This window comes from Chelonoidis abingdonii, chromosome 4 (genome assembly GCF_003597395.2).
Source record: "Chelonoidis abingdonii isolate Lonesome George chromosome 4, CheloAbing_2.0, whole genome shotgun sequence".
Lineage (NCBI taxonomy): Eukaryota > Metazoa > Chordata > Testudines > Testudinidae > Chelonoidis > Chelonoidis abingdonii.
In genome coordinates, this window is record NC_133772.1 from 9,038,709 (window position 1) to 9,059,401 (window position 20,693).

General features: G+C 50.0%; 2 protein-coding genes across 5 annotated transcripts in view; both read right to left on the reverse strand.

The window, feature by feature from the left end:
- Positions 1-1,775: 1,775 nt before the first annotated feature.
- OLFML3 (olfactomedin like 3) lies at positions 1,776-6,861 on the reverse strand. Its single transcript, XM_032766618.2, has 3 exons — positions 6,158-6,861; positions 5,278-5,563; positions 1,776-3,599 (listed from the first exon to the last, which is right to left on the reverse strand). The coding sequence occupies exons 1-3, from the start codon at positions 6,263-6,265 to the stop codon at positions 2,815-2,817; spliced, it is 1,179 nt and encodes a 392-aa protein (XP_032622509.1). The 5' UTR covers positions 6,266-6,861; the 3' UTR covers positions 1,776-2,814.
- Positions 6,862-12,730: 5,869 nt separating this feature from the next.
- HIPK1 (homeodomain interacting protein kinase 1) overlaps positions 12,731-20,693 on the reverse strand; it is a 34,783-nt gene continuing 26,820 nt past the window's right edge. For all 4 annotated transcript variants that reach the window (XM_075064815.1, XM_032766619.2, XM_075064816.1 and 1 more), the window contains 5 exons: positions 20,196-20,378; positions 19,489-19,701; positions 18,902-19,140; positions 18,358-18,494; positions 12,731-17,447 (listed from right to left, as the gene is read on the reverse strand). In XM_075064815.1, coding sequence (XP_074920916.1) covers positions 16,962-17,447; positions 18,358-18,494; positions 18,902-19,140; positions 19,489-19,701; positions 20,196-20,378 — 1,258 coding nt within the window. In that variant the 3' untranslated portion in view covers positions 12,731-16,961. The remainder of the gene's footprint in view (positions 17,448-18,357; positions 18,495-18,901; positions 19,141-19,488; positions 19,702-20,195; positions 20,379-20,693) is intronic.

Consider the following 20,693-nt stretch of genomic DNA (forward strand, 5'->3'; position numbering starts at 1 on the left):
TAAGGCCTTGGTGTGAGGTGATCACCCCAGAATAGCCAAGGAAGCCTGCTAGTCCCCTCCAGTGTGGTTCCTTTCCTCCAAGCCTCACTCTGCAAACAGCTGTGCGTGTGACCATAAACAGCTCAGCCTGCATTCTTCATGGCCTTGCTTTGAAGCTGTTGCTCCGGCTGGCAGCTCAATTAAGCGTAAGAACATGTTGCTTTTTGATTCTCTGCTCTGGTCTTTACAGGGAGTTTGTTTTTCGCGCTGTAGTACGGCTGGAGCAGGTTGTTACTGGCTTGCGGGGCTGGCAGGAACCCAGCCAGAAGATGTACAAGCCCGGCTGATCCTGAGCATGCTCAGGATGCCGTATTGGCCACAGTCCTTAGACACCCAAAGCCACAGCCCTTCCCAGAGACTGAGGTCCAGTTTCCTAGTGGAGGTGCTTTGCTGAATGAGCCCTGGCCAAAGAGTGGCATGGACATCACAGATCCCCTGACTCCTCCTAGCATCCTCAGGGCTCTGCCCCAAGGCCTTGGCCTAATTCCCCCTCCTCACCATGCTGGGTGCTGTTGGTGCTCTGTCTGCTGCCCTCCACACTGAGGTGGTGGCATTTCAGAGGGGCTGGTTAGGGTGTGGGACTCCGCAAGGATGATGGCCCGGGGGACTGGCACCGCAGCTCAGCCACATGGTCCCAACCTCCTGTGACAAAGGCTTTGTCTTCACTTCTGGTGAGGTCTGTGCTACCTCTGGGTGACTAATGCACCAGGAAGACAAGGCATGGTAGCTGTACCACATGGGCAGCTCTGTTCCCTGTGGTCCATGCTCTGCCAGGTCCCAGGACACCATGGGCTGTGTGTAGCTATGTGACTGAGGCTCCGAAGCCTGGTCCCATCCTGCAGCCGGGCAGGGCATGTTGCGACTCTGCAGGCATTGGAGGGCCCCAGCCAGCCCCCATAGTAATGCAGACAGCCAGAAGCAGACATCTGCCTCAGCCTCCTGGCCTGGCAGCAGGAACTCAGGCTGGGAGCAGGGGCGAGGGACCCATGGGTGGCAGTGTTCTCGCAGGTCCAGCACAGACCCTTGGGGTGGGAATGTCAGACCCCCCCCTTGACTACTTGCCTGCCACCTTGAATACAAGTAATGTATTTAACTGTTCTTTGAGCTGGTCTTTCCCTATCTTCTCTAGCACTCCTTGCCCCTGGCTGTTACATTAATGGTGTTAAGTGGCCAGTTACAATTGACCTATCTAGGGAGGACTGAAGCAAAACAGGCATTAAGCACCTCAGCCTTCTTGATATCATGTGTTATTAGTGCTAAGTGGTGGATGTACGCTTGCCTTCATCTTCCTCTTGCTCCCAACGTCTTTATAGAACCTCTTCCTATTGTCTTTTATGTCCCTTGCTGAGTGTTGCTCATTTTATGCCTCGCCTGTCTGATTTTGTCCCTACATGCATGTGCTATTCTTCTGTGCTCCTCCCTAGCAGGAATAGTCACGATAAAGCTAAGACAATGTGGGGATGCACGGCAGCCTCACTTTGTAACCTGCTCCACACCAGCAGCTCCAGGGCCAGGCATGCTGCAGAAGGAATAAATTAACTCTCCATATCTGGACCTGCTGTGCAGCCACACAAGGGATCCCCGCTGCCAGCATGTCCTGACATGTCTGGGCCTTTGCTTCAGGCCGCCATGTGTGTGAGCAATGATTAACTTTGCTAAAGATCAGTCATGGATCAAGGCCAGGGCAGGAATCTCACAGGTGGGTGGGGAGGGAAGAAACCAGGGCAAGACTAGGAGAGTGGAAAATCCTTTATTACACAAGATTTCCTTTGGCTGCCTGCATCCTGAGGAGCTGGGGTTTGTGCTCTGGCTCTAACAGCATTCCCCGCGCTGCAGTCCCACTCCAAAACCCTTCTCGGAGGTGGGGAATGTGTGGGTGGATTACTAATGCAGTCAAAGTGCAGCGACAGTGTTTGTGGGAGACAAGCTAGTCCATACAAACGGGGGAAGAAAGCAGGTTGCCTTGTGTTTCGAGGGGGCACAACAGTATCTTAGCAGGAACTGAGCCACCGCATGTTCAGTGCAAAGTCTCTAGGCACACCAAGGTGGAATTAGGTCTGCAGCCTGTAGCTGGATGAATTTATCTAAAATCAAACAGGAGGTGGCTGTTCACACTCAGTGTGGGGCATGGCATGGTGGGTACTGCTCTAGGTCACGCCTCACTGATAGCTGTGAGAGTGCCAGAAAAACTTCAGCATGATGTTCAGACTGCTGAACCCACCCCCAACAGAGAGAAAGGCCCTTCTGTGGAACAGCATAGGAGTGCACCATTGCAGGCCAAGTGTGAGCTGCCTTCGCCCAGGGAGGCCCTGCGCACAGCTCCCTCTCTGAGGGCTCCAGCCAAGCCCACCTGCTGGTGACAGCTCCTTGAAGCTTTTTATTTTAAACCCTGTTAAATAACCCCAAACTTTCTGATGCTGTGAGTTGATGCCCAACGAAGTAACGGCTCCCTGCGTCCCTGGGGTTCATGCTGTCTGCCTGTGGCTGCCCCCTTACTGCCCAAGTGAGCAGGGGATCCCATGGCTGGTGCCATGGGGCCCTGCTGCAGTGAGCTGGAGAGTCTCAGTCAAGCGGCCGGGCTGGCCGGGGAGCTGCAGCACCGTTCACAGTCATGGAGAGACGGGAGCAGTGGTGGGTGTGTGGCCCTTGCGTTAGCTCTGAGGAACTGACTCTGCCACCCTGAGGCAGGCTGGGCACTTGCGGACTGCACAGGCCAGGCACCGCTCAGCGTGAGGCAGGGTGGCAGAGCAAGGTGCAGGGCCGGGTCGGCCCCTCTCAGATCTCCAGTTTCTTCTTCATCTCCATCCTGTAGATGATCTGGTAGCCATCGTCCCAGGCATAGATCTGCCGCTCCTTGGGGTTGTACTTCATGCTGGAATGAGACCCATAGCGCTTGGGGAAGTACACCAAGGCAGCATCCTCGGGCGTCATGGCGCCACTGACATCAAAGACACACTGCACGCGGGAGCGGCTGGGCAGCCTCGTGTTGTACACCACATAGAGTGCCCCGCAGATGACAAAGGCACTCTCAGCGTTCTCCCGTGGGCATGGCGTGTCCCACATCTGCTCTATGTCCAGGGAGATGGGGTCCAACTTGGCCAGGCAGATGTTCTTCTCGTTCTCCCTGGTGGCGTAGATGGCCCATAGCCCTTCCTCATCAGCTGCTATGTCGATGTAGTTGAAGGCAGAGAGGCCAAAGACAGGTACCTGCTCTTCAGCTGGGAACACGGAGCTATCCACGATGGTCTTATTGGCCAAGCTGAACTTGATGACCTGGAAGGTGCCCTGCTGCCGAATGTAGTAGAGATGCCCCCCATATACCAGGTGCCCAGTGCCTACCCAGGGGTAGGGCAGCTTGATGCGGGCTGCCTTCCGCGTGGCGGAAAACAGCGTAAACTCTCTCATCCTGGGGAACACATAGACGGTGTCATTTCTGGAGCCATCAAAGACATAGATCTTCTCCGAGCTTCCCACAGGGTCCTTGGTCCACAGCCCAGCACTGCTGCCAAATTTCTTCAGGATCTTCATGGCTTTCACCTGGGAGATAGTGTCACTGCAATCTGTGAGGGTGCAGGAGAGCTCGTGAGAACCAGCCCCCAGCAGCCAGCCAGGGCCCCAAGTGCCTTCACACCCTCCCTGGGCACCTCAGCACAGGGCTTGGGATGCTCCCCCACAGTGGGAGAACCACCTGGGAGAAGGAAGAGGGGTCTTTAGCAGAGAATATTTAGGGAGGGCTTTACCTCTGAGTCCTTACGGCAGGACAATCTGATTCCTCCTCAGTGACATCACCTACAGATGCAGGGAGGTCAGCCCCTGGCCTGAGCCCTGCAAATACAAATTACTTTCCTCTTCCTAGCTTGCTGCCTCAGGGTTTGGTACTTTTTCCCAGCACTGTCGTATCTGGGCGCCTGCCACAGAAAATCCACAGCAATTGTGCAGTGGCCTCCCAGGAGCCCCTGGCTCCTTCCCTGCTTGGGGGTAGAACTCCGCTCGGGATGGGGGAGGGCTTGGGTTTAGGGGTCTCAGGTGTTTATCAAACAGGAAGGTTTTGTTGCATTTCCCAGACTCTGGATTTGCCTCTACAAGTTGCTTTCCGAGCTCTCGTATGCTCTCATGTCCCGCCCAGGCCATGAGAACCGAGGGTGGGAACTTGGCAGGTAGGGCCTTGTGTGTAATGTACTGAGTCCCTCGAGCTGTCTACCTCAGGCAGATCTGCACCAAGCTGCTGGCTCCTGCTGGGTCCTGAGGGAGAGCAGCAGCCTTACTATGCCCACAACCTCCAGAGTAAAACCTGCTATTTTTTCCTGCCTTGTATTTGGAGCCTGTCTGGAGTCACCAAGCAGCATCAGCTGCTTCATAGGCCCCTAACCAGGCCAAATTGGCCAAAGTGCTCAGCACCAGCCTGCCCCCAAGAGCTGCACTACCTGCAATCTCCAGGAGGCTCAAGCAAAGCACCCAAAACAGACCATTTTTCAAAACTGTGGCACAAGCCTCTTTGTTTAAGAGGGAGCCTGAACCAAACTTCCCCATCCCTTTAACCGCTCCAGTGCTGCCGGGAAGCAGGCGCTGATTTGTTTGGGCAGCTGCATGTTTCTCCCTGGTCCAACAGGCACCTCAATTCTGATGCTCAGGGAACTGATTGGACTCGTGATACTGAAATATTGTAAATCTCCTAGGGGCTGAGCATCTCTGTGGTCCCTAGAGTGCTGCATGCTCTGGGATGGAGGGAGCATGAGTGTGCCAGGAGACGGAGGGAGCTGCCGTAGAACTAGCAGCAGGACTCGGTGAGCCCCTCACCAGCAAGTGGCAGGAGTCAGGGATTCAATGGAGAGCACAAGGAGAGCATGCAGCAGGCGTTCAGTGACAGCCGAGTTCGGGGCCCCATTGGGCTAGGCAGTGTGGATCCTAGGAGACAGTCCCTGCCTCACATGCGGACAGTCTACAGGGGGTCTAGTGACCTCATTCTACGGACAGGGAGCTGAGGCACCGAGACACGATGTGACACACAGCAGAGCCCGACCAGCGCACAGATCTCAGCCTAGGGCCTATCCACAGATCCCATGGGCCAATGGACCCGTCTGGGGGAGAATTTTGCCTGGGCAGGGTGGGGCAGGGGCAGGACGGTACTCCACCCAGTGGCTCTGTACCTATACAAACACTCCTCAGCATCTCCCCGTGGGAGTGTCTAGGCATCGCCCGAGGAGCATGTCGCTGGCTGGGGGAGACGCATGCCCTCACCTGTCAGCTTATCATACTTCTCGTTCTTCCTCTTCTTGGCTGTGGAGACCTGGTTCTCCATCAGCTTCTCATCCACCTCCACACAGGACGGAACGGGGTTCTGCGTCTCTAGATAGTCCACCTCGCGCTCCAGCCGGTCCACCCGCACTGCCGTGTTCTCCACCTCCGTGCGCAGCCTGTCCTGCTCCTTCTCCATGTTCTCCAGCATTGTGATCACCTTGCTCTTGAACTCGCGCAGCTCAGTGGAGTAGCGGCTGCTCTGGTCATGCCACTGGGAAATCCTTTCCTGGGGGACGGGAGGGTAAGGTGCTGGGGCCCCTATTTCCTGGAGGGGGCTAGCGCAGAGTGTACGGGGGGCAGCCCTCTCTCTCCCCCGGCCATCTGGGCCTGTGACTAATGCCATTCTCATGGGTTATGCAGTGACTGGCAGCACCGTTCGCATGCCTGGCGGTGTGTGCATGGCTTCGCGTTACCCCCAGCCCAGTCCACAATGCTCTGGAACAGCTTTCCCCATCCTGCTCTGAATAGCAGTGGCTGGAGGGCAGTTTGGAGACCCGCTCTGGCCCCAGCTTTCCTGCACTCCCCTAGCTGGCCACCTGCACAGGCAGCTCCTGCTCCAACACTCATGTCAGCTGTTGGCACCATCCTCCAGGCTCCTCTCTCCCACCCAGCTCCTCTGTACTCACAGCACTGCGGGATGGGGCCCCTTCACCCAGCCTCTCCCCGACAGCCAGCATTAGCTTTGCTTTAAGTGCTGGTAAAACAGCATCGACTGAGCAGAGAACCATGCTGGGAACGCGACGGGTTGGGGAAAAGCCTGAGCCAGGCCTGGCACTGCTCCCCCACAGCCAGGAGGGGTGATGCAGAGACGTGCACTTACCTCCAAGGCACCAAATCTCCTCTCCATGTACTCCATGAACTGCTGCTGCTGAGCGCTGATGGCCCCTGCCAGGAGCAGGGCAAGGAGGAAGCTGAGTCTCGGGGCCATGGCTGGCCTGGGAAGGCAGCTCTGCTCTGCCTAGCAGGGTGGGCTCTGAGCTGGGCTCCAGCTCACGGCTTTGGAATGTTTGGACAGTTCCTGGGGGCGGAACGCTGCCTCATTCGCTGGCCTTTATTAAATCCAGATGGCTCAGAAGAGGGGCTGCTTGGTGCCAAAGGAAAACAGCTCCAAGTGCCTTAACCCCTTCGTGGTCTGGGAGCCAGGGATAGAAACAGCTGCAGCAAAAGACTACACCACAGTCCCACTTGGCTTTCCCAAGCATTGATGCTGCCCGGCTTCTCAGGAGGTTGGCAGGCAGGCTCCAGAGGGCTAAGCACAAGTTACTGTCATTGCTCAGTTTATGCAACGTGCAGGTTAGCTGCTGATTTTAGCTCTTCCCATCGCCCCATGGCTACGCTGGGACGGGGCTCAGTCTGTCTAGGCATGGCACATGCATGCACCACACCTGTGTGCTTTAGGCTGGAGCACAATCCTTACCACAGAGCCTTGCTGGGGGGTCTTGGCTGAGTGACTCACTCCTTTGTGCCTGGTTCTCCCAGGGATATGCTACACATGCCTCAGCCCCAGTCTCGCAGCGTGGGGGCATGAGTGACGGAACATTGCTGTACCGGACTAATGGCTTCTGGAAGGCAGGTTGTGGTGCTGGTGATCTGTGGGTTGGTTGCACCAAGAGGCTGAACTGAGATCGGACCCCCATCGTGCTGAGTGCTGCACATAGACAGTTCCTGCCCCAGAGAACTTAGTCTGGACAAAGGGTGGAAGGGGAAACCGAGGCACACAGCGGTGACGTGACTTGGCCAAGGTTGTAGAGCAGGTCAGCGGCAGAGCTGGGCACAGGGCCAGGTCCTGAGAGCCAGGCACTTTGCTGTTAGCTGGGGCCCAGGTTCAGTGTGAAGCTGTGACCTAGCACTGACTCCAGCCCCCTCCCTCCCACCCCTCAGCACAGCTAGAGAGGCCACCACAGCCAGCGGGGGATGGAACGCCCGCATAGTCTTTGCAGGAGGGGGTGGGATGTTTCCTTTCAGAGGTTAACCTCTGTCACTGGAATTCCCGGCCCCCGCACTTCAAGGGAAGTTAAACAAAACCAAGTGTGTCAGTGGCAGGCAGGGGGCTGTGCAGAAACTACTCCAAAGGAAACAGAGCCAGGCCTGCTGAGATGCTGCTTACAGGGAAAAGCGGCTTGTTACTGAACAGCCCTTGGTACCAGAGTGTCAGCTTCATAGGGAGGATGGCCACAAGGCGCCACAGCCAGCCACCCATCTCTGCAAAACCCCAGCCTGGCACCAGCACAACGGTGGCCCGAGGGGAACACTAAGAGTGTCTGATGTAGAGCCAAGCCTCAGCACTAGGACGGGGCATGACGGTTCTCCAAGGCTCAGGGCTCCAACGGGGGGTGATGGTTACAGCCAGGGGCTATTGACAGTAATTAGGACATTGGCTGAGGGAGGAAGAGTGGGGCTAGGGTAGGGTGACCAGATGACAGGGAGAAAACATTGGGAAACATGGGGGAGGAAGGCGCGTCCGCCAGCGAAGCAAAAAACAAGCCCAGTGCTGCCGACCGAGCAGCAAGAGGAGAAAAAAAAAAAGCTGAGTGCTGCCAGCAGAGCAGCAATAAATAAATAAAAAAGGCAAGTGCTGCTGGCGGAATGAAATATCGGGACAAATTGCATTCCGATCAAAGATTGGTTGGGACATGGGACAAAGACCTAAATATGGGGACGGGACGGTCCCAATTTTATGGGGCCGTCTGGTCACCCTAGGAGGGTGTGATTCACAGAGATACACAGAGCTTAGGGCATAGAATCATAGAATCTCAGGGTTGGAAGGGACCTCAGGAGGTCATCTAGTCCAACCCCCTGCTCAAAGCAGGACCAATCCCCAACTAAATCATCCCAGCCAGGGCTTTGTCAAGCCTGACCTTAAAAACCTCCAAGGAAGGAGATTCCACCACCTCCCTAGGTAACCCATTCCAGTGCTTCTCCACCCTCCTAGTGAAAAAGTTTTTTCTAATATCCAACCTAAATCTCCTCCACTGCAACTTGAGACCATTACTCCTTGTTCTGTCATCTGCCACCACTGAGAACAGTCTAGATCCATCCTCTTTGGAACCCCCTTTCAGATAGTTGAAAGCAGCTATCAAATTCATTCGGCTGCAAGGTGCCCCTGGTTGATTAAACTATGCGCAGCCATTCTGCTGGGCCCCAAGCAGCCTGTGACACAGAGCAAGCGGATGCCCAGCCCCAAGCAGAGCCACACACCTGTCCTGGCCCCATCGCACTGCAGGACAGGAGGAGCTAAGCTCCTCTGGTGCAGAACCTTGGCCTTTAGCCGTTCTGTTGGAGTCAAAGCCGGGCTGACCACCCTGCCTCCCTGCTCTGCCAACTGCACCAGCCTGTCGCACCCCACTTGGCCTGCTGCTCATGCTGTTGCTGAATTGATCACTGCCCTCTCCAGCCAAACCCAATTGAACCCACATCTGCCCCACCGCCCGTGGGAGCTGAGGCACCAAGCAATTGTTTGGTTTGGTGGCCAAAGAAGAAAAAAAATGGTTAATTTCAAACCAGCCTTGATGTTTCTCGTCACTGAAATGAAAAACGAAACCCAATCAGTGGGGACCCACAAACTGGGCTCAGGGCCGTTTCCACACTGGGCTCAGGGCAGGGGTTGGGGGTTTTAGCTTAAACTAATCTCTGAATTTGACCCCAAGTAACACATAGTTTCAGTGCTCCCAATAGTGCATTTTTGGGGTGAATTTATGGTTCACCAAAAGGATTTTACTCAGCTCTGCTGCCCCCAGCAACTCTGCCAACAACCAGTGCCTGGGCAGAGGGACAAACGGGCAAGCTGGCTTCTCCCCAACTTGTCTGCTTCTTACCACCCCTGCCCTGAAGACCTTAAGGTCTGTGCTGTCTACATGTGGACACCAGGAGTGCTGCTGTAATGGAAAGTGCTGTCTCCCCCACTGGAGTGTGAGCCCCTTACCAGGCAGGGGTGGGATGGAAAAGTCATACTTGAGACAGGCCCTGGAAGCACTGACTCCATTGCTGAGATCTGGGCTGTACTAGGATTGGCCTGGGTGACAGAAGTGGCCCTGTGGTGTTGCACAACCACTCTGATGTCCTTTGCATCAATTAGTTTGTTTTAGTCCCTAGCAAAAATCCTGTATGGGGGGCGGGGATGTTATAATATGGCTTGTGACATAAAACTGCCTCCAGTTAACAGACCCCAGTACAGTAGCAAGCTCAGCTTGTGCAGAAAATCCACGTCTTCCCACGGCTCTGCTTCTATTTACATAGCACGGGAATTAGACCCGGGTCTCATCTGTGTCAACAATGCAGCCTCATTTTCTGCAGCTTTGGCTCTGAGCTTGCTCTTTATCCAAAGGTTTATTGCACCATCTAGTGTCTTTACCGAGAGCCTCACCCAAGCCACAAATCAGACTCCAGCATGTATTCGAAACGTCCAGGGCAAGGCATTTGCAGCAAGAGGGTGCCTGAGTCTAGGATTTGCTCTCTCCATTCTTTGGGCTGGATTTTGAGTCCAGTGCCTCACTCCTGTGCAATGTGGGTGTGCAACAAGCCGACTGGGTATTTTACAGCCAAATGCCACTCACTTGGGACTGTGTAAATGATGGCACAAGGTGCAGGGCAGTGGGGACTGAGATGTTTGAATTGTTGAACACTCCGCAGGGTTCAACTCTTCACGTCTTTCTCTGCAGGGAAGTCGGTGCAGGGAGGATATAGGGGCTCTCCCAAAGAGAGAGCCTAGCTAGTCACTAAGGAGCTGGCTACTGTTTTAATTTTTGTACCCACACTCTGTGCATTCATGAATACACACAGATCACCTTTCATTATCTAGTAAGTACCTTCAAGAACTCCTGGAGGATGGGTAAGGTTCCAGAGGACTGGAGAAGGGCAAACATAGCACTATCTTTAAAAAGGAGAACAAAGACAACCAGGGAATTATAGTCTAGACAGCCTAAACTTCGATACCCAGAAAGTTACTGGAACAAATGATTAAACAATTGGTTTGTCAGTACCTGGAGGATAATGGGGTTATAAGGCACAGTCAGCAGGGATTTGTCAAGAACCAACCTACCCAATTTCCTGCTTTGACAGGGTTCCTGGCCTAGTAGATGGGGGAAAAGCAGATGTGATATATTCTGATAGGCAAACTAAGGAAATGTGATCTAGATGAAACGTCTATAAGATGGGTGCACAACTGTTTGAATGGTCAGAGTAGTTATCAATGGGACAGCATAGCTAGCAGGGTCCTGTAGGGGTCAGTCCTGGGTCTACCACTCTTTAATATTTTCATTTTGACATGAATGATGGAATGGAGAGAGTGCTTATAAAATTTGCAGATGACACCAAGGCAAGAGGGGTTACAAGCACTCTGGAGGCCAGGGTTAGAATTAAAAACGACCCTGACAAATCAGAGAATTGGTCTGACTTCAGTAAAGACAAGTGCAAAGTACTTCATTTGTTGGGCGCAAAGTACTTCACTTAGGAAGGAAAACTCAAATGCATAACTACAAAATGGGGAATAACTGGCTAGGTGGTAGTACTGCTGAAACAGCTCTGGGAGTTAAAGCAGTCGCAAATTAAATATGAGTCAACAAGACGATGCAGTTGCGAAAAAGGCTAATATTCTGGAGTGTATTAAAATGAGTGTCACATATAAGACATGGGAGTTAATTGTCCAGCTCCACTCATTCTAGTGGGGCCTCCGCTGGAGGACTGGGTGCTATGCTTTAAGATGTGGACAAATCGGAGAGAGTCCAGAGGAGAGCAACAAAAGTGATAAAGTTTAAAAAAATCTGACCTATGAGGAAAGGTTAAAAACCTGGGCATGTTTAGTCTTCAAAAAAGAAGACTGAGGGGGAAACCTGATAAATCTTCAAATATGTTAAGGGCTGTTATAAAGAGAAGGGTGATCAACTGTTCTCCATGTCACTGAAGGTAGGACAAGAATGAGCTTAATCTGCAGCAAGGAAGATATTGGGAAACACTTCTAACCACAAGAGTGGTTAAGCACAGGAATAAGTTCCCAAAGGAGCTTGTAAAATCACTATCATTCAAGGTGTTTAAGAACAGGTTGGACAAACACTAGGTTCACTTGGTCCTACCACAGTGCAGGAGCTGGACGATGTGATGACCACTCAAGGGCCCTTCCAGACTGACATTTTGATGATTCTAACTGAAAATATTCCTCAGGGCAAACACAGTAAGAAAATGTAATCGCATGTGAATGATGGACAGACAGGTCAGTGAGAGACCATGTAAGGCACTTATAAAACACGCAACCTTCCCAGAACTGTCATCACTGCAGTCAGGCTGAAAATTACATGGTAAAATTAGGACTAACATGAGAGCGTACACTTTGCACCTCTGATCCAGGTGCTAGGAACAGCCAGAGGACTTGGGGATGAGGGGCAGGGGTATGATTCAGTTTCATAATTGCCACTGTTCTATTGAGCAATTTGGAAAAAGCTGTTCCTTTAAAAACTTTTGCAGTAGCAGAATGATGTCCCTAAAATACTCACCTTGGAAGCCCAATAATCAAAGTAGAGTCTTGCCATGTGCTCTCTGCTGATTTATGCCTCAATCTCTCCTCTTTTGCTGCATCATGCAGGCAGTTGTTTGTGGAGCACCCAGCTGTCTACATCAAGAGGTCCTGGTTTTAGTCCCCAGATGACCTGCCAGGGCCTTTGTTACACGGACCTACTAAAGAATCCTCTGCCTCTTCTGGGTTAAAGGAAAGGCTGTCCCAGTGACTTCAGCTTATTGCGGGCCCAGTTCCTACGCCGCCAAAGCAGCACCATTGACTTCAGTGAGGTTGTAGGATATCAGGTTAATCACTGGTGTGTTCCACGGCAGCAGCAACCAGAATGTTACAGCTCATGTAAATGCCAGTTTCTCCCTTCTCATGTGGCTGTTCACTCAGAGTGCTAGATTCTTCAGAAGTGCCGAGTGCCTGCAGCTGGAAGTGCAGCTGCTCAGGAACTCTGAAAATCAAGCCCAAGGTGCCTCCATGCCAAGGGAGCCCAAAGCCTTTACACAGTTACATATGTAGGATGACTGGGATGCAGCCAGCCAGCCAGCCACCCAACGTGCTCCTAGCATCATGCACAGCTGTAAAAATTTTGGCCAAGGATACTAGAGCACTTCCCAACTGTTACACAACAACCTGGGCTTGGACCCATACCATCAGCTCGGAGCTAGCAAGAGCTCGGTTTTTAACATCTAATCCTGTAACCAGTTTGGGAGCAGCCCCAGCTATGCTTACTATCGAGGGTGTTTTGCTGCTCACTGTTGGGAATGTAGAACACAGAACTGAGCAATGAGCCTTGCTTGGTCAGATAGTTAGAGGGTGCAGCTGGAAGCTACAGCTGTCTGAAAAGGGGCAAGGCTCTGCATTTATCCTAGATAGTCTCAGAAACCGCCAAGTGAATAGAGAACAGAAAATTAACCCTTTTATTGATGCATTGCAATTGTTCTACATTTTTACCATATTATGTAGAAAATACTTAAAATACAAGCTACTTTGTAAAACCAAAGACAAACACTGAATCCAAAGATAAACTGTGTTTTCACAATGGACCCTTTCCCCATATAGTTAGTATTAAATTTTTAAATATCTATATTTCTTTTGTTAAAATGATTTTTACATACCCCCTAAGTACATCGGCAATACAAACATAGATCAGTAAATGTCAGAAACTACCTGTATCTAGCGGCTTTAAAAAGGAAGAGCACAACCATAAAAGAAAGTTAAATTTCACACAGTAACTAGCATATCAAATACATTTAATAAAGTAGGAATTCCATTGCAATATCAAGGATTCAAGCAGAAATACTAACATTACATATAATGTACTGCTACATGTAGTGAGATAGATATATTTCAAGCTGAATCTGAAATCACACATTATAATAAAGTTTAGCAACGAACAAACAACCATGTAGACATGCGGCACCATTCATAAGTATAAATTAAAGAAAAAGCAGGGCTGTGCCAATCCTGTCATTTAGAAGCAATTTAGTTCCATGTACTTAAAAAAAACCAAAACCAAAATTGCTGAATCAGAGGTAAATTACTGCATCAGTCAACTAGGTGCTAAGCAGAAAAGCTCTGAAGTTGCTTCTGCAGTAGGGTATCACAGCTGTGAATGCAAGTCAGCGAACAGGAACAACTAATTAAACAGTTTGTGAATCACAACAATGAATCTAGATGAGACGAGTTATCTATAATTCAAAAGGTGAATCCCAAATTTCGGCTAATTGCTCATAGTTAAAGAAAGGACAAATGTATATTCATAAATAGCATGTCTGGTTACACACTATGCAAACCAGCTGTGACAGTGAGGCCACTCAGTCATTAATGCTTCACTGGGGCCGCATGGGCTGGAGTGCACTGGGAGGAAGGCTGCACCTCCTCGGAATTGAATCTTTAGTATACACTTGACAGAGCAACACACACTGTGGGCCACATGTTGATGTTACACCACCGTAAATCTAGTGATAAGATGAGAGTCTAGCCCTGTGGGGTTTTTCAATGGTGTGTATCACAGTTTAAGCTAGATGTACCCTAGGTGTTAGTATGTGACATCTCATTTATGCAGGTCTCATCTCATCCTCCTTTTTCCAGTGCTGAGGGATGTTTGAATCGGTGGAAGAGATGAGAATGTTCTTAGTAGATAAATTTGGCAGTTTTTTTTTTTAAACTATTTAAGAGGTGCTGGTTTTTTTAGTTTCTTTTTAAACATAGGCTTGTCTCCATTGATTAGTTCATTTTGTTGGAGGCCTTGGTTATTATTCTCTTTTTAAGAACTTCCCAAGAAACACTTTACTGAACTCTTTGTGAAATTGGGTGAAAAGTTTTCATGTAATGCAGATGTTGGCGTTTGTTTGCCTTGTGAAGGAAAGGCACAACTCTGTATCCAAGAGGTATCTGTCTCGAGGGGAAGTACTGAACACAAGCCACAACGCGGACAAAATAAGGAAGTGCTTGGCACTAAGTGAGAAACATTTGGATAATGTTACAGCAACACAGAGCATTGGCACCACTAGTGACGGGAAGTGTTGGGATTGCTCAGTTATCCCCACATTTCGAGGAGTGCTGTGACAGAAAATACACTAGATGATGACTTCTGGTTAGTGACGTTGCTAATCGCTCCCATCCAGTTCCAAAGTCTTTACTATGAAAGAGACACCAAACCTCTTATAGCTGATCAATTTCAGATCAGCCTAGACCTTCCTATCCAAGTAATGTGGAACTTCAGAACTGAATTTCTGCCCCTCTGGACACTGTCATGTCATGCACTAGTCATAGAACTAGCCTGTTTTTGACATGGATGGAACTGGGGGTTCAAGACTGCAAAAACCTCTTATTGCTGCAGCAATACCACTGCTCAAGCCAGTTCATTATCCATTTGGCCAAGATGCTTATCTCTGTACTGAAGGTCACGAAATAATTCCTAGTTCGACAGACGCCAAGGAAACAAAGTGTAGTTTCAAAACCACACGGGTTACCCAAATGGAGTGTTCCTCATAACACTAGTGCTACAGCTAATAAACTTTCCCAACAGTTCCACATTAGCTGGTGAAATATAATTTTTTTTAATGGTATTGTTATGTTATGTGCTTTATAGCAGGCTCTCTTTGGTATAAACATTCTGTCACCAAGCTAGCAATATTTTACAAGAAACATCTGCTAGTAACACAGGGGACGGTAACATCACACTCTAATCTAATAAAGTGATTGCACATACTTAATCACTTCTGCAATATCAGACTAAATATTCCAATGCATTCCCAGCACTACCCTATTTGAAATGCACCGACAGACATCTAACAGTATATGTGCCATTTCAAGGAAAGCTTAAGAAAACATTGCTTCACTCCAAACAAAAATGTAGCCTTTTATGTTAGCATTAAAATTGAGAACAATGCATCTATGCAACATCCTGCTATTCTTGCTATGATAAGCTTAGTGAATTGCTTCAATTCAATGGGGGCTTGCTGGTCCCTCATAAGGCAAGCTCACTGTAAACTCTATTCACACTACATCATTTAAGGCACTACAATAAGGGGACACATCAAACAATTCTTCATCACACATACCTGTGCAAAACAAATCAGAAGGTATCCTTTTCTCTCATGAGGCTCTACGTTCTCTCTCAGTGCTACAGTGATGAGCTCTAATGATTGCATTAATTCACATACATTCTGACCTATCATTTTGGTTTAAATACAAAGGATACATCAATTTCACCCCCAGGAACGTTTAAGATTTAGACAAACACTAGGTACAGAGTTCAAGTATAATCACTACACATTTTGATTACAAAGACAGAACATTTGGGGTTAGCAGGAAGTTTTGCTTGTTATATTTTTTCTCTAATCAATATGTACATATTTCATTTCATGTAAAATATTAAAACACCACCATTACAAAACTTCTAAAATAGTTTTAAATTCAGTAATAAACTTTAAAATCTGGATTTTTTTTTTCCTTCCCTCCTCCTCCCCTCAATTCCTACATGCACTTACTGTATGCAAGTCTTAATAAGAGCGCTTTAAAGCTGGCTGCTAGCATACCTAGGAGGAGAGGCTCACCGGAATATAAAAAGCTGTACATGTCATTATTTCACTGTATTTCAGATTGTTCAGCTCCCTCCTAAATGAATCATGCAAGGAAAAAGATAAAGAAAAGAAAAGAAACAAAAGCCCTGTGCTTCTGAGAGAGGAATCCAGCTCCATTATAGGGCCAGTGTCTAATACTCCAAAGAAACCAAACTCAAAAGAGCAACGCAGCACTATCAATTCTCAGCTGAGGAATACAGCGTTTTGGCAAAGCCGTCGTGTTATGTTATACAGTTAGATCTTGCATATAAATGAAAAACTTAATTTAATAGCTTCTAAAATTATAAAAAACCAGCTGCGTTATGGATATTCAGACTTTACAAAACAATAAAATGAAGATTTCATGGTTTAAATGGACTTTTGAATATTAGGTTGCTAGTACAAGATAGCTGCCTCTATCATACCCTTAAACAATGCAGGAAAGTAAACAGAAAATGTTGACAGTGACAAATAGAGATGTAATTGCTTTTGCAGAAACAGTAATCTTCTAGTGGGAAAATGAATTATAGAAAAACTTGAAAATATTAAACTGAAGTTTGAAATCTGGTCTAGCAACTTACTGAGATAAATGTGCATTATATTTTTAGTGGCAATTCGGATTTGTGCAAGCTGCTAAAATATAATATGCTAATCTGTTTAAATTATAAGAGTTAAAAAAAATCAGCATTTGTCTTGAGACATTGATTTTCCTTTTCTCCTCCGATTACCATAATATCAGAATAGCTTTAAATAAATTGGACTGTGACCTTTTTAAAAGCATCTATAAAAATTAAGTAAAAGTTTAAAATCTTAATCAATGGCCCGTGTACTGGTACCAATGGATGCTGCCAAGTTAGTGGCTGAATTCCCCAAGCAGAGACATAGTCATACATGGTAAATCCAGACTTAGAGGAGATGATGAGAGTACAGTCAACACCAGGTAAAGGTTCACCTGAAAACCTCCTTGAATTCTCCAGGCCTGTAGCAGAACCCAGCTCTCCCCAGAGTGGGCTAGTCACAATTACTGCAAACTCCACCAACCAAAGGCAGCCCCTGAACTACAAGTATGAGTACTGGTTGATCTTCGTTGGGCTCAGCGGGTATCCAGCGTATATAGCAGATCCTCGGGAAGCACCAATATAGGACTGAGTAGCAAACTGATGTTGGTACTGGGCAGGTGGGACATTTGCAGAAGTCAGCAAGCTGGGCCCGACACTCACTGGTACCTGGTGGACAAGAGTGCTAGGGTGGGCAGCATATGTGGCATGCCTGGAAGAGCCCTGAGGGGAGAAGAGATGAGCGAGAGAATTTGTGGAGCCCAGGGTTGTAGCAGTGCTGGGAGCATAGGTGTACATGTGGGGCTGGCTGGGAAGATGTGTGCTCGCTGTAGCTGCTGCCAGGTGGGGATGAGCTGGGCTGCCATGCTGGAACGTGTAGGGAGCCTGAGAAATAGCTGATGGAAGGGGAGCCACGTACGCTTGCTGCCTGCGTGGAGCTGGATTTCCGCTTCTCTCCTGTGAGGCCAACACTGGCGTCGGCTGGTTCTACAAAGGAGAAAAATCAGTGAAGTGAGTGGGCACCCCCCATGTGATGCCTGTCAGTGGGGGAGGAAAACCAGCCATGTGCAGCCCCTGCACTGGGGACGTTCAAGCACTCATGATGCAGGGCTCATAAGGCTCTTCAGAAAGCACCAGGAGACTGGCAGCCTGAGGAAGGGCAGTTCTTACTGATTACGGAGATAAGTCAGACTGTTACCGGAGGTAGAGGTGGAACTGCAGCCTTTCTGGTGCACAGGGAGGCTGCTCTACTTCTGGATCTGGCAGGCAGGGCTGGTTGCAAAGCAGCCAGCATTGGTGCAGCTGACGAAGGAGGAGTGGAGGCTATGTGTACATGGAGTCCGAGAAGCCTGGCTGGAGGCGCCTGGCACTTCTCTGTTGAGATCAGATGATCTGAGCTTGAGTCAAACATGAGAGCTAGGGGCACCAGCTGAAGCAAGGCCAGGCTCAGGACCCGGAAGGGAATGCGCATATAGCTCATCAGAGCCATCTCTGGGTTGGTACCTGGCGAGATCTTCAGGAGGTGGGTGGGAGGCGCAGAGAAGTCCTCCCTCCAGAGACTAAGCCAGTCCACCTAGTACCTCCTTTCCCAGCACGGCAAGGGTAGGATCTGTGCACTGCTTGGCCCCCTTCCCTGACACACCAACTGCCAGGAGACATCCTCACAGGAGAGAGCGCAGGTTTTATGTCATACTGAATTGTCAAGGACTGAACCAGAACCAGCTACTTAATGCCAACAAGGAGGAAGCAGCTACAGCGCTTCTGTCACTGGTAACCTGCCCTTTTCCCCTCCCCATAACACAGGGTCCACTCTGACAGGATCCTGTTTGCTATTAATAAGCCTCAGGGATATTCAGAACCCAGCAGAAGACAAAGCAAGAGCCACAGCCTTGCTTACCTGGCTAAGGTTGAGTGGCTGCACACCACCAGTCACCATGCGCGGTGGCCGGTACCCGGTTGGTGTTATAGAGCATCCTGATGACTGCCCACTCACCGATGCCACTGGTTTGGTCTTGCTGACGCTACTCAGAATGCCTGAAAAACATGAGCGGGTTAAGTCCATTCTTCTCCAACTCATTCTATGACCTCACCAGCTTGCTTACCTTCAACAATGCAGGGGCCCTTCCCTTGCAGGGCCATTTCTCTAGTTTCAGTGTCACACTTGGATGAATCAATAACATGCCGGCATTTCCCAGAGATCTGAGTAACATGCTGCAATGGGCTACCAGGGGAACTGCTGCCAATATCCCAATGGAAATCCTTTTATACTGAGCAAATATTAACAGACCCAGACTTCTAGAATCTGAGGGCAGCAGCTACGAGCCAGCACAGAACACTAGCTGCCTACAACTTAGTCCTGGCTATTCTGACAAAGGAGACAGTGCTGTCAGAGCTACGGATACAGGCTGGCAGGTCCTGTCTTTGTCAGAGTGGGCACCTACCTGAAGCCTGTGTGGCGACGATGCAGTCGGTCAGTTGTGTTTTCAGAGGTGGGACGATGATGGTGCGGGAGCTGGAGCTGTCGGCCGCTCCCCTGACAGGCAGCTCCAGCACCCCCCCAGCACTCCTGACAGCAGAGAGCGGATCGCTGGTGTAGGGGCTATTGAGGGAGGAGTCTGAGTCTGGGGAGTCATTCACGGTAACGTAGCTGATGACATTGGATCTCTGCTTCATGCCCAAGCTAGGGGAGAAATACACCATACTCACTTATTTGGAGTGCCCAAAGGGCACACCCTTGGCCCTGCCATGGCTCTCTCCCCTTATCCAGAACTTTATGGTAATTCAAGTTAGTGGAAAAGCCAAATCGCACAGAGGCTTGATGGGATGTTCTGTGCCTCACATCAGAGATTTCGCTGCACAGATTTCTTAGCCCAGCCTGACAAACTGCTCTGCATGTGTTTTTCTTTTCTATCCTGGTGCTCTTCTCCTCCCATTAGCATTCTCTTGGGGTCAAGGCTGGACGTGGGAGTGTGCAGGCTGTGCCGAGCTCAGGGTGAAATGCTATTAGCTCTAAAGCCAGACTCTCTACCTTGTGGGCTTGTATTTGTTGTCCTCCTCTTCGTCGGTATCGCTGCGGATGGTGATGACGCTGACGGGTGGGCTAGGCGTGTCTGGGATTACGATGGGCTGGTGCTGCTCCTGCACTGCAATGAGAGCGTTGGAGGAGGAGGCAGCACGAAGGGGACTGCTCCCAATCAATGAGTAGACCTGGGAAGGCATGGCCTCCAGTGCAGCAGTGGGCCTGCAGGAAGCAACAGGGCAAGACAAGGAGGTTGTTCAGTGGCCAAACCATGCTGCCCACAAAAAGACAGACAGACTGTGCCAGAGCTCTCCATGGCCTGGAGCCAGCAGGAAAAGAAAAGCCCCAGAGCTGATGGAGCTTTTCCTGGCTCTCCTGACCTGATGGGTGTTGAGTTCTGTGTCCCAGTGCGCAGGATTAAAGGGATGGAATTCCCCTTAGTGCAGGAGGATCTCCTCTGGTCCTCCCTTGTTCAGAGTCCAGACTGTACTACATAACACCCTGAGGCCCCGACAAGGGCAGGGCCCCATTCTGCTTGCAATGCACACACCTGGGGACAGTCCCTGCCCTCCCATTGCAGTGAAGATTGCCTGAGGAAGGAGTTCAGCATTCAGTCCTTAAGTGGCAGCTTACTAAAAACAGTTACAGACAGGGCCCCTATGGATCCGCACATCTCCCCCCAGTGTGTCGAAGGGTCAGCAGGGAGGGCTCCTTACTTGGCTGTGCTCTGTGCTGGCTGTTTGTTCTTCTTTGCTGCGAGGCCGCTGCTCTGAGGCTGCCTGACAACGTGAGCAACTCCAACATTCAGAGGCTGCGCAGTAGCTAGAGCCACGTGGTTGGTCAGTAAGGAGGGCTGCTGCATGATGGTGCTATACTGGCTTCCATGGGAATGTCCATTCCTACAGGGGAGAGAGATCCAAATGCTGACTGGGCTGCAGGAACCATGGAAGTGCACAGTGCAAGCAGGAATGTGGGGAGCGGTGCTCTCAGGCAGGTCTGTGGGTTTGCACTGGGCTCACATGCCCACTGGATATTCTAGGCCAGAGGCGGCTCTCTAACACACTGGTTCAAGCACTGTGACGCTTCAGATGTAGGCTGCACATTTCAATAGTTCTAGTCCTAGTCCTGACAATGGTGGCACTGGCGTAGGTGACACAGAAGCTGTTAATGACAGACACACTTACCTGCTACAAATTACGCCATCATGTCACTGG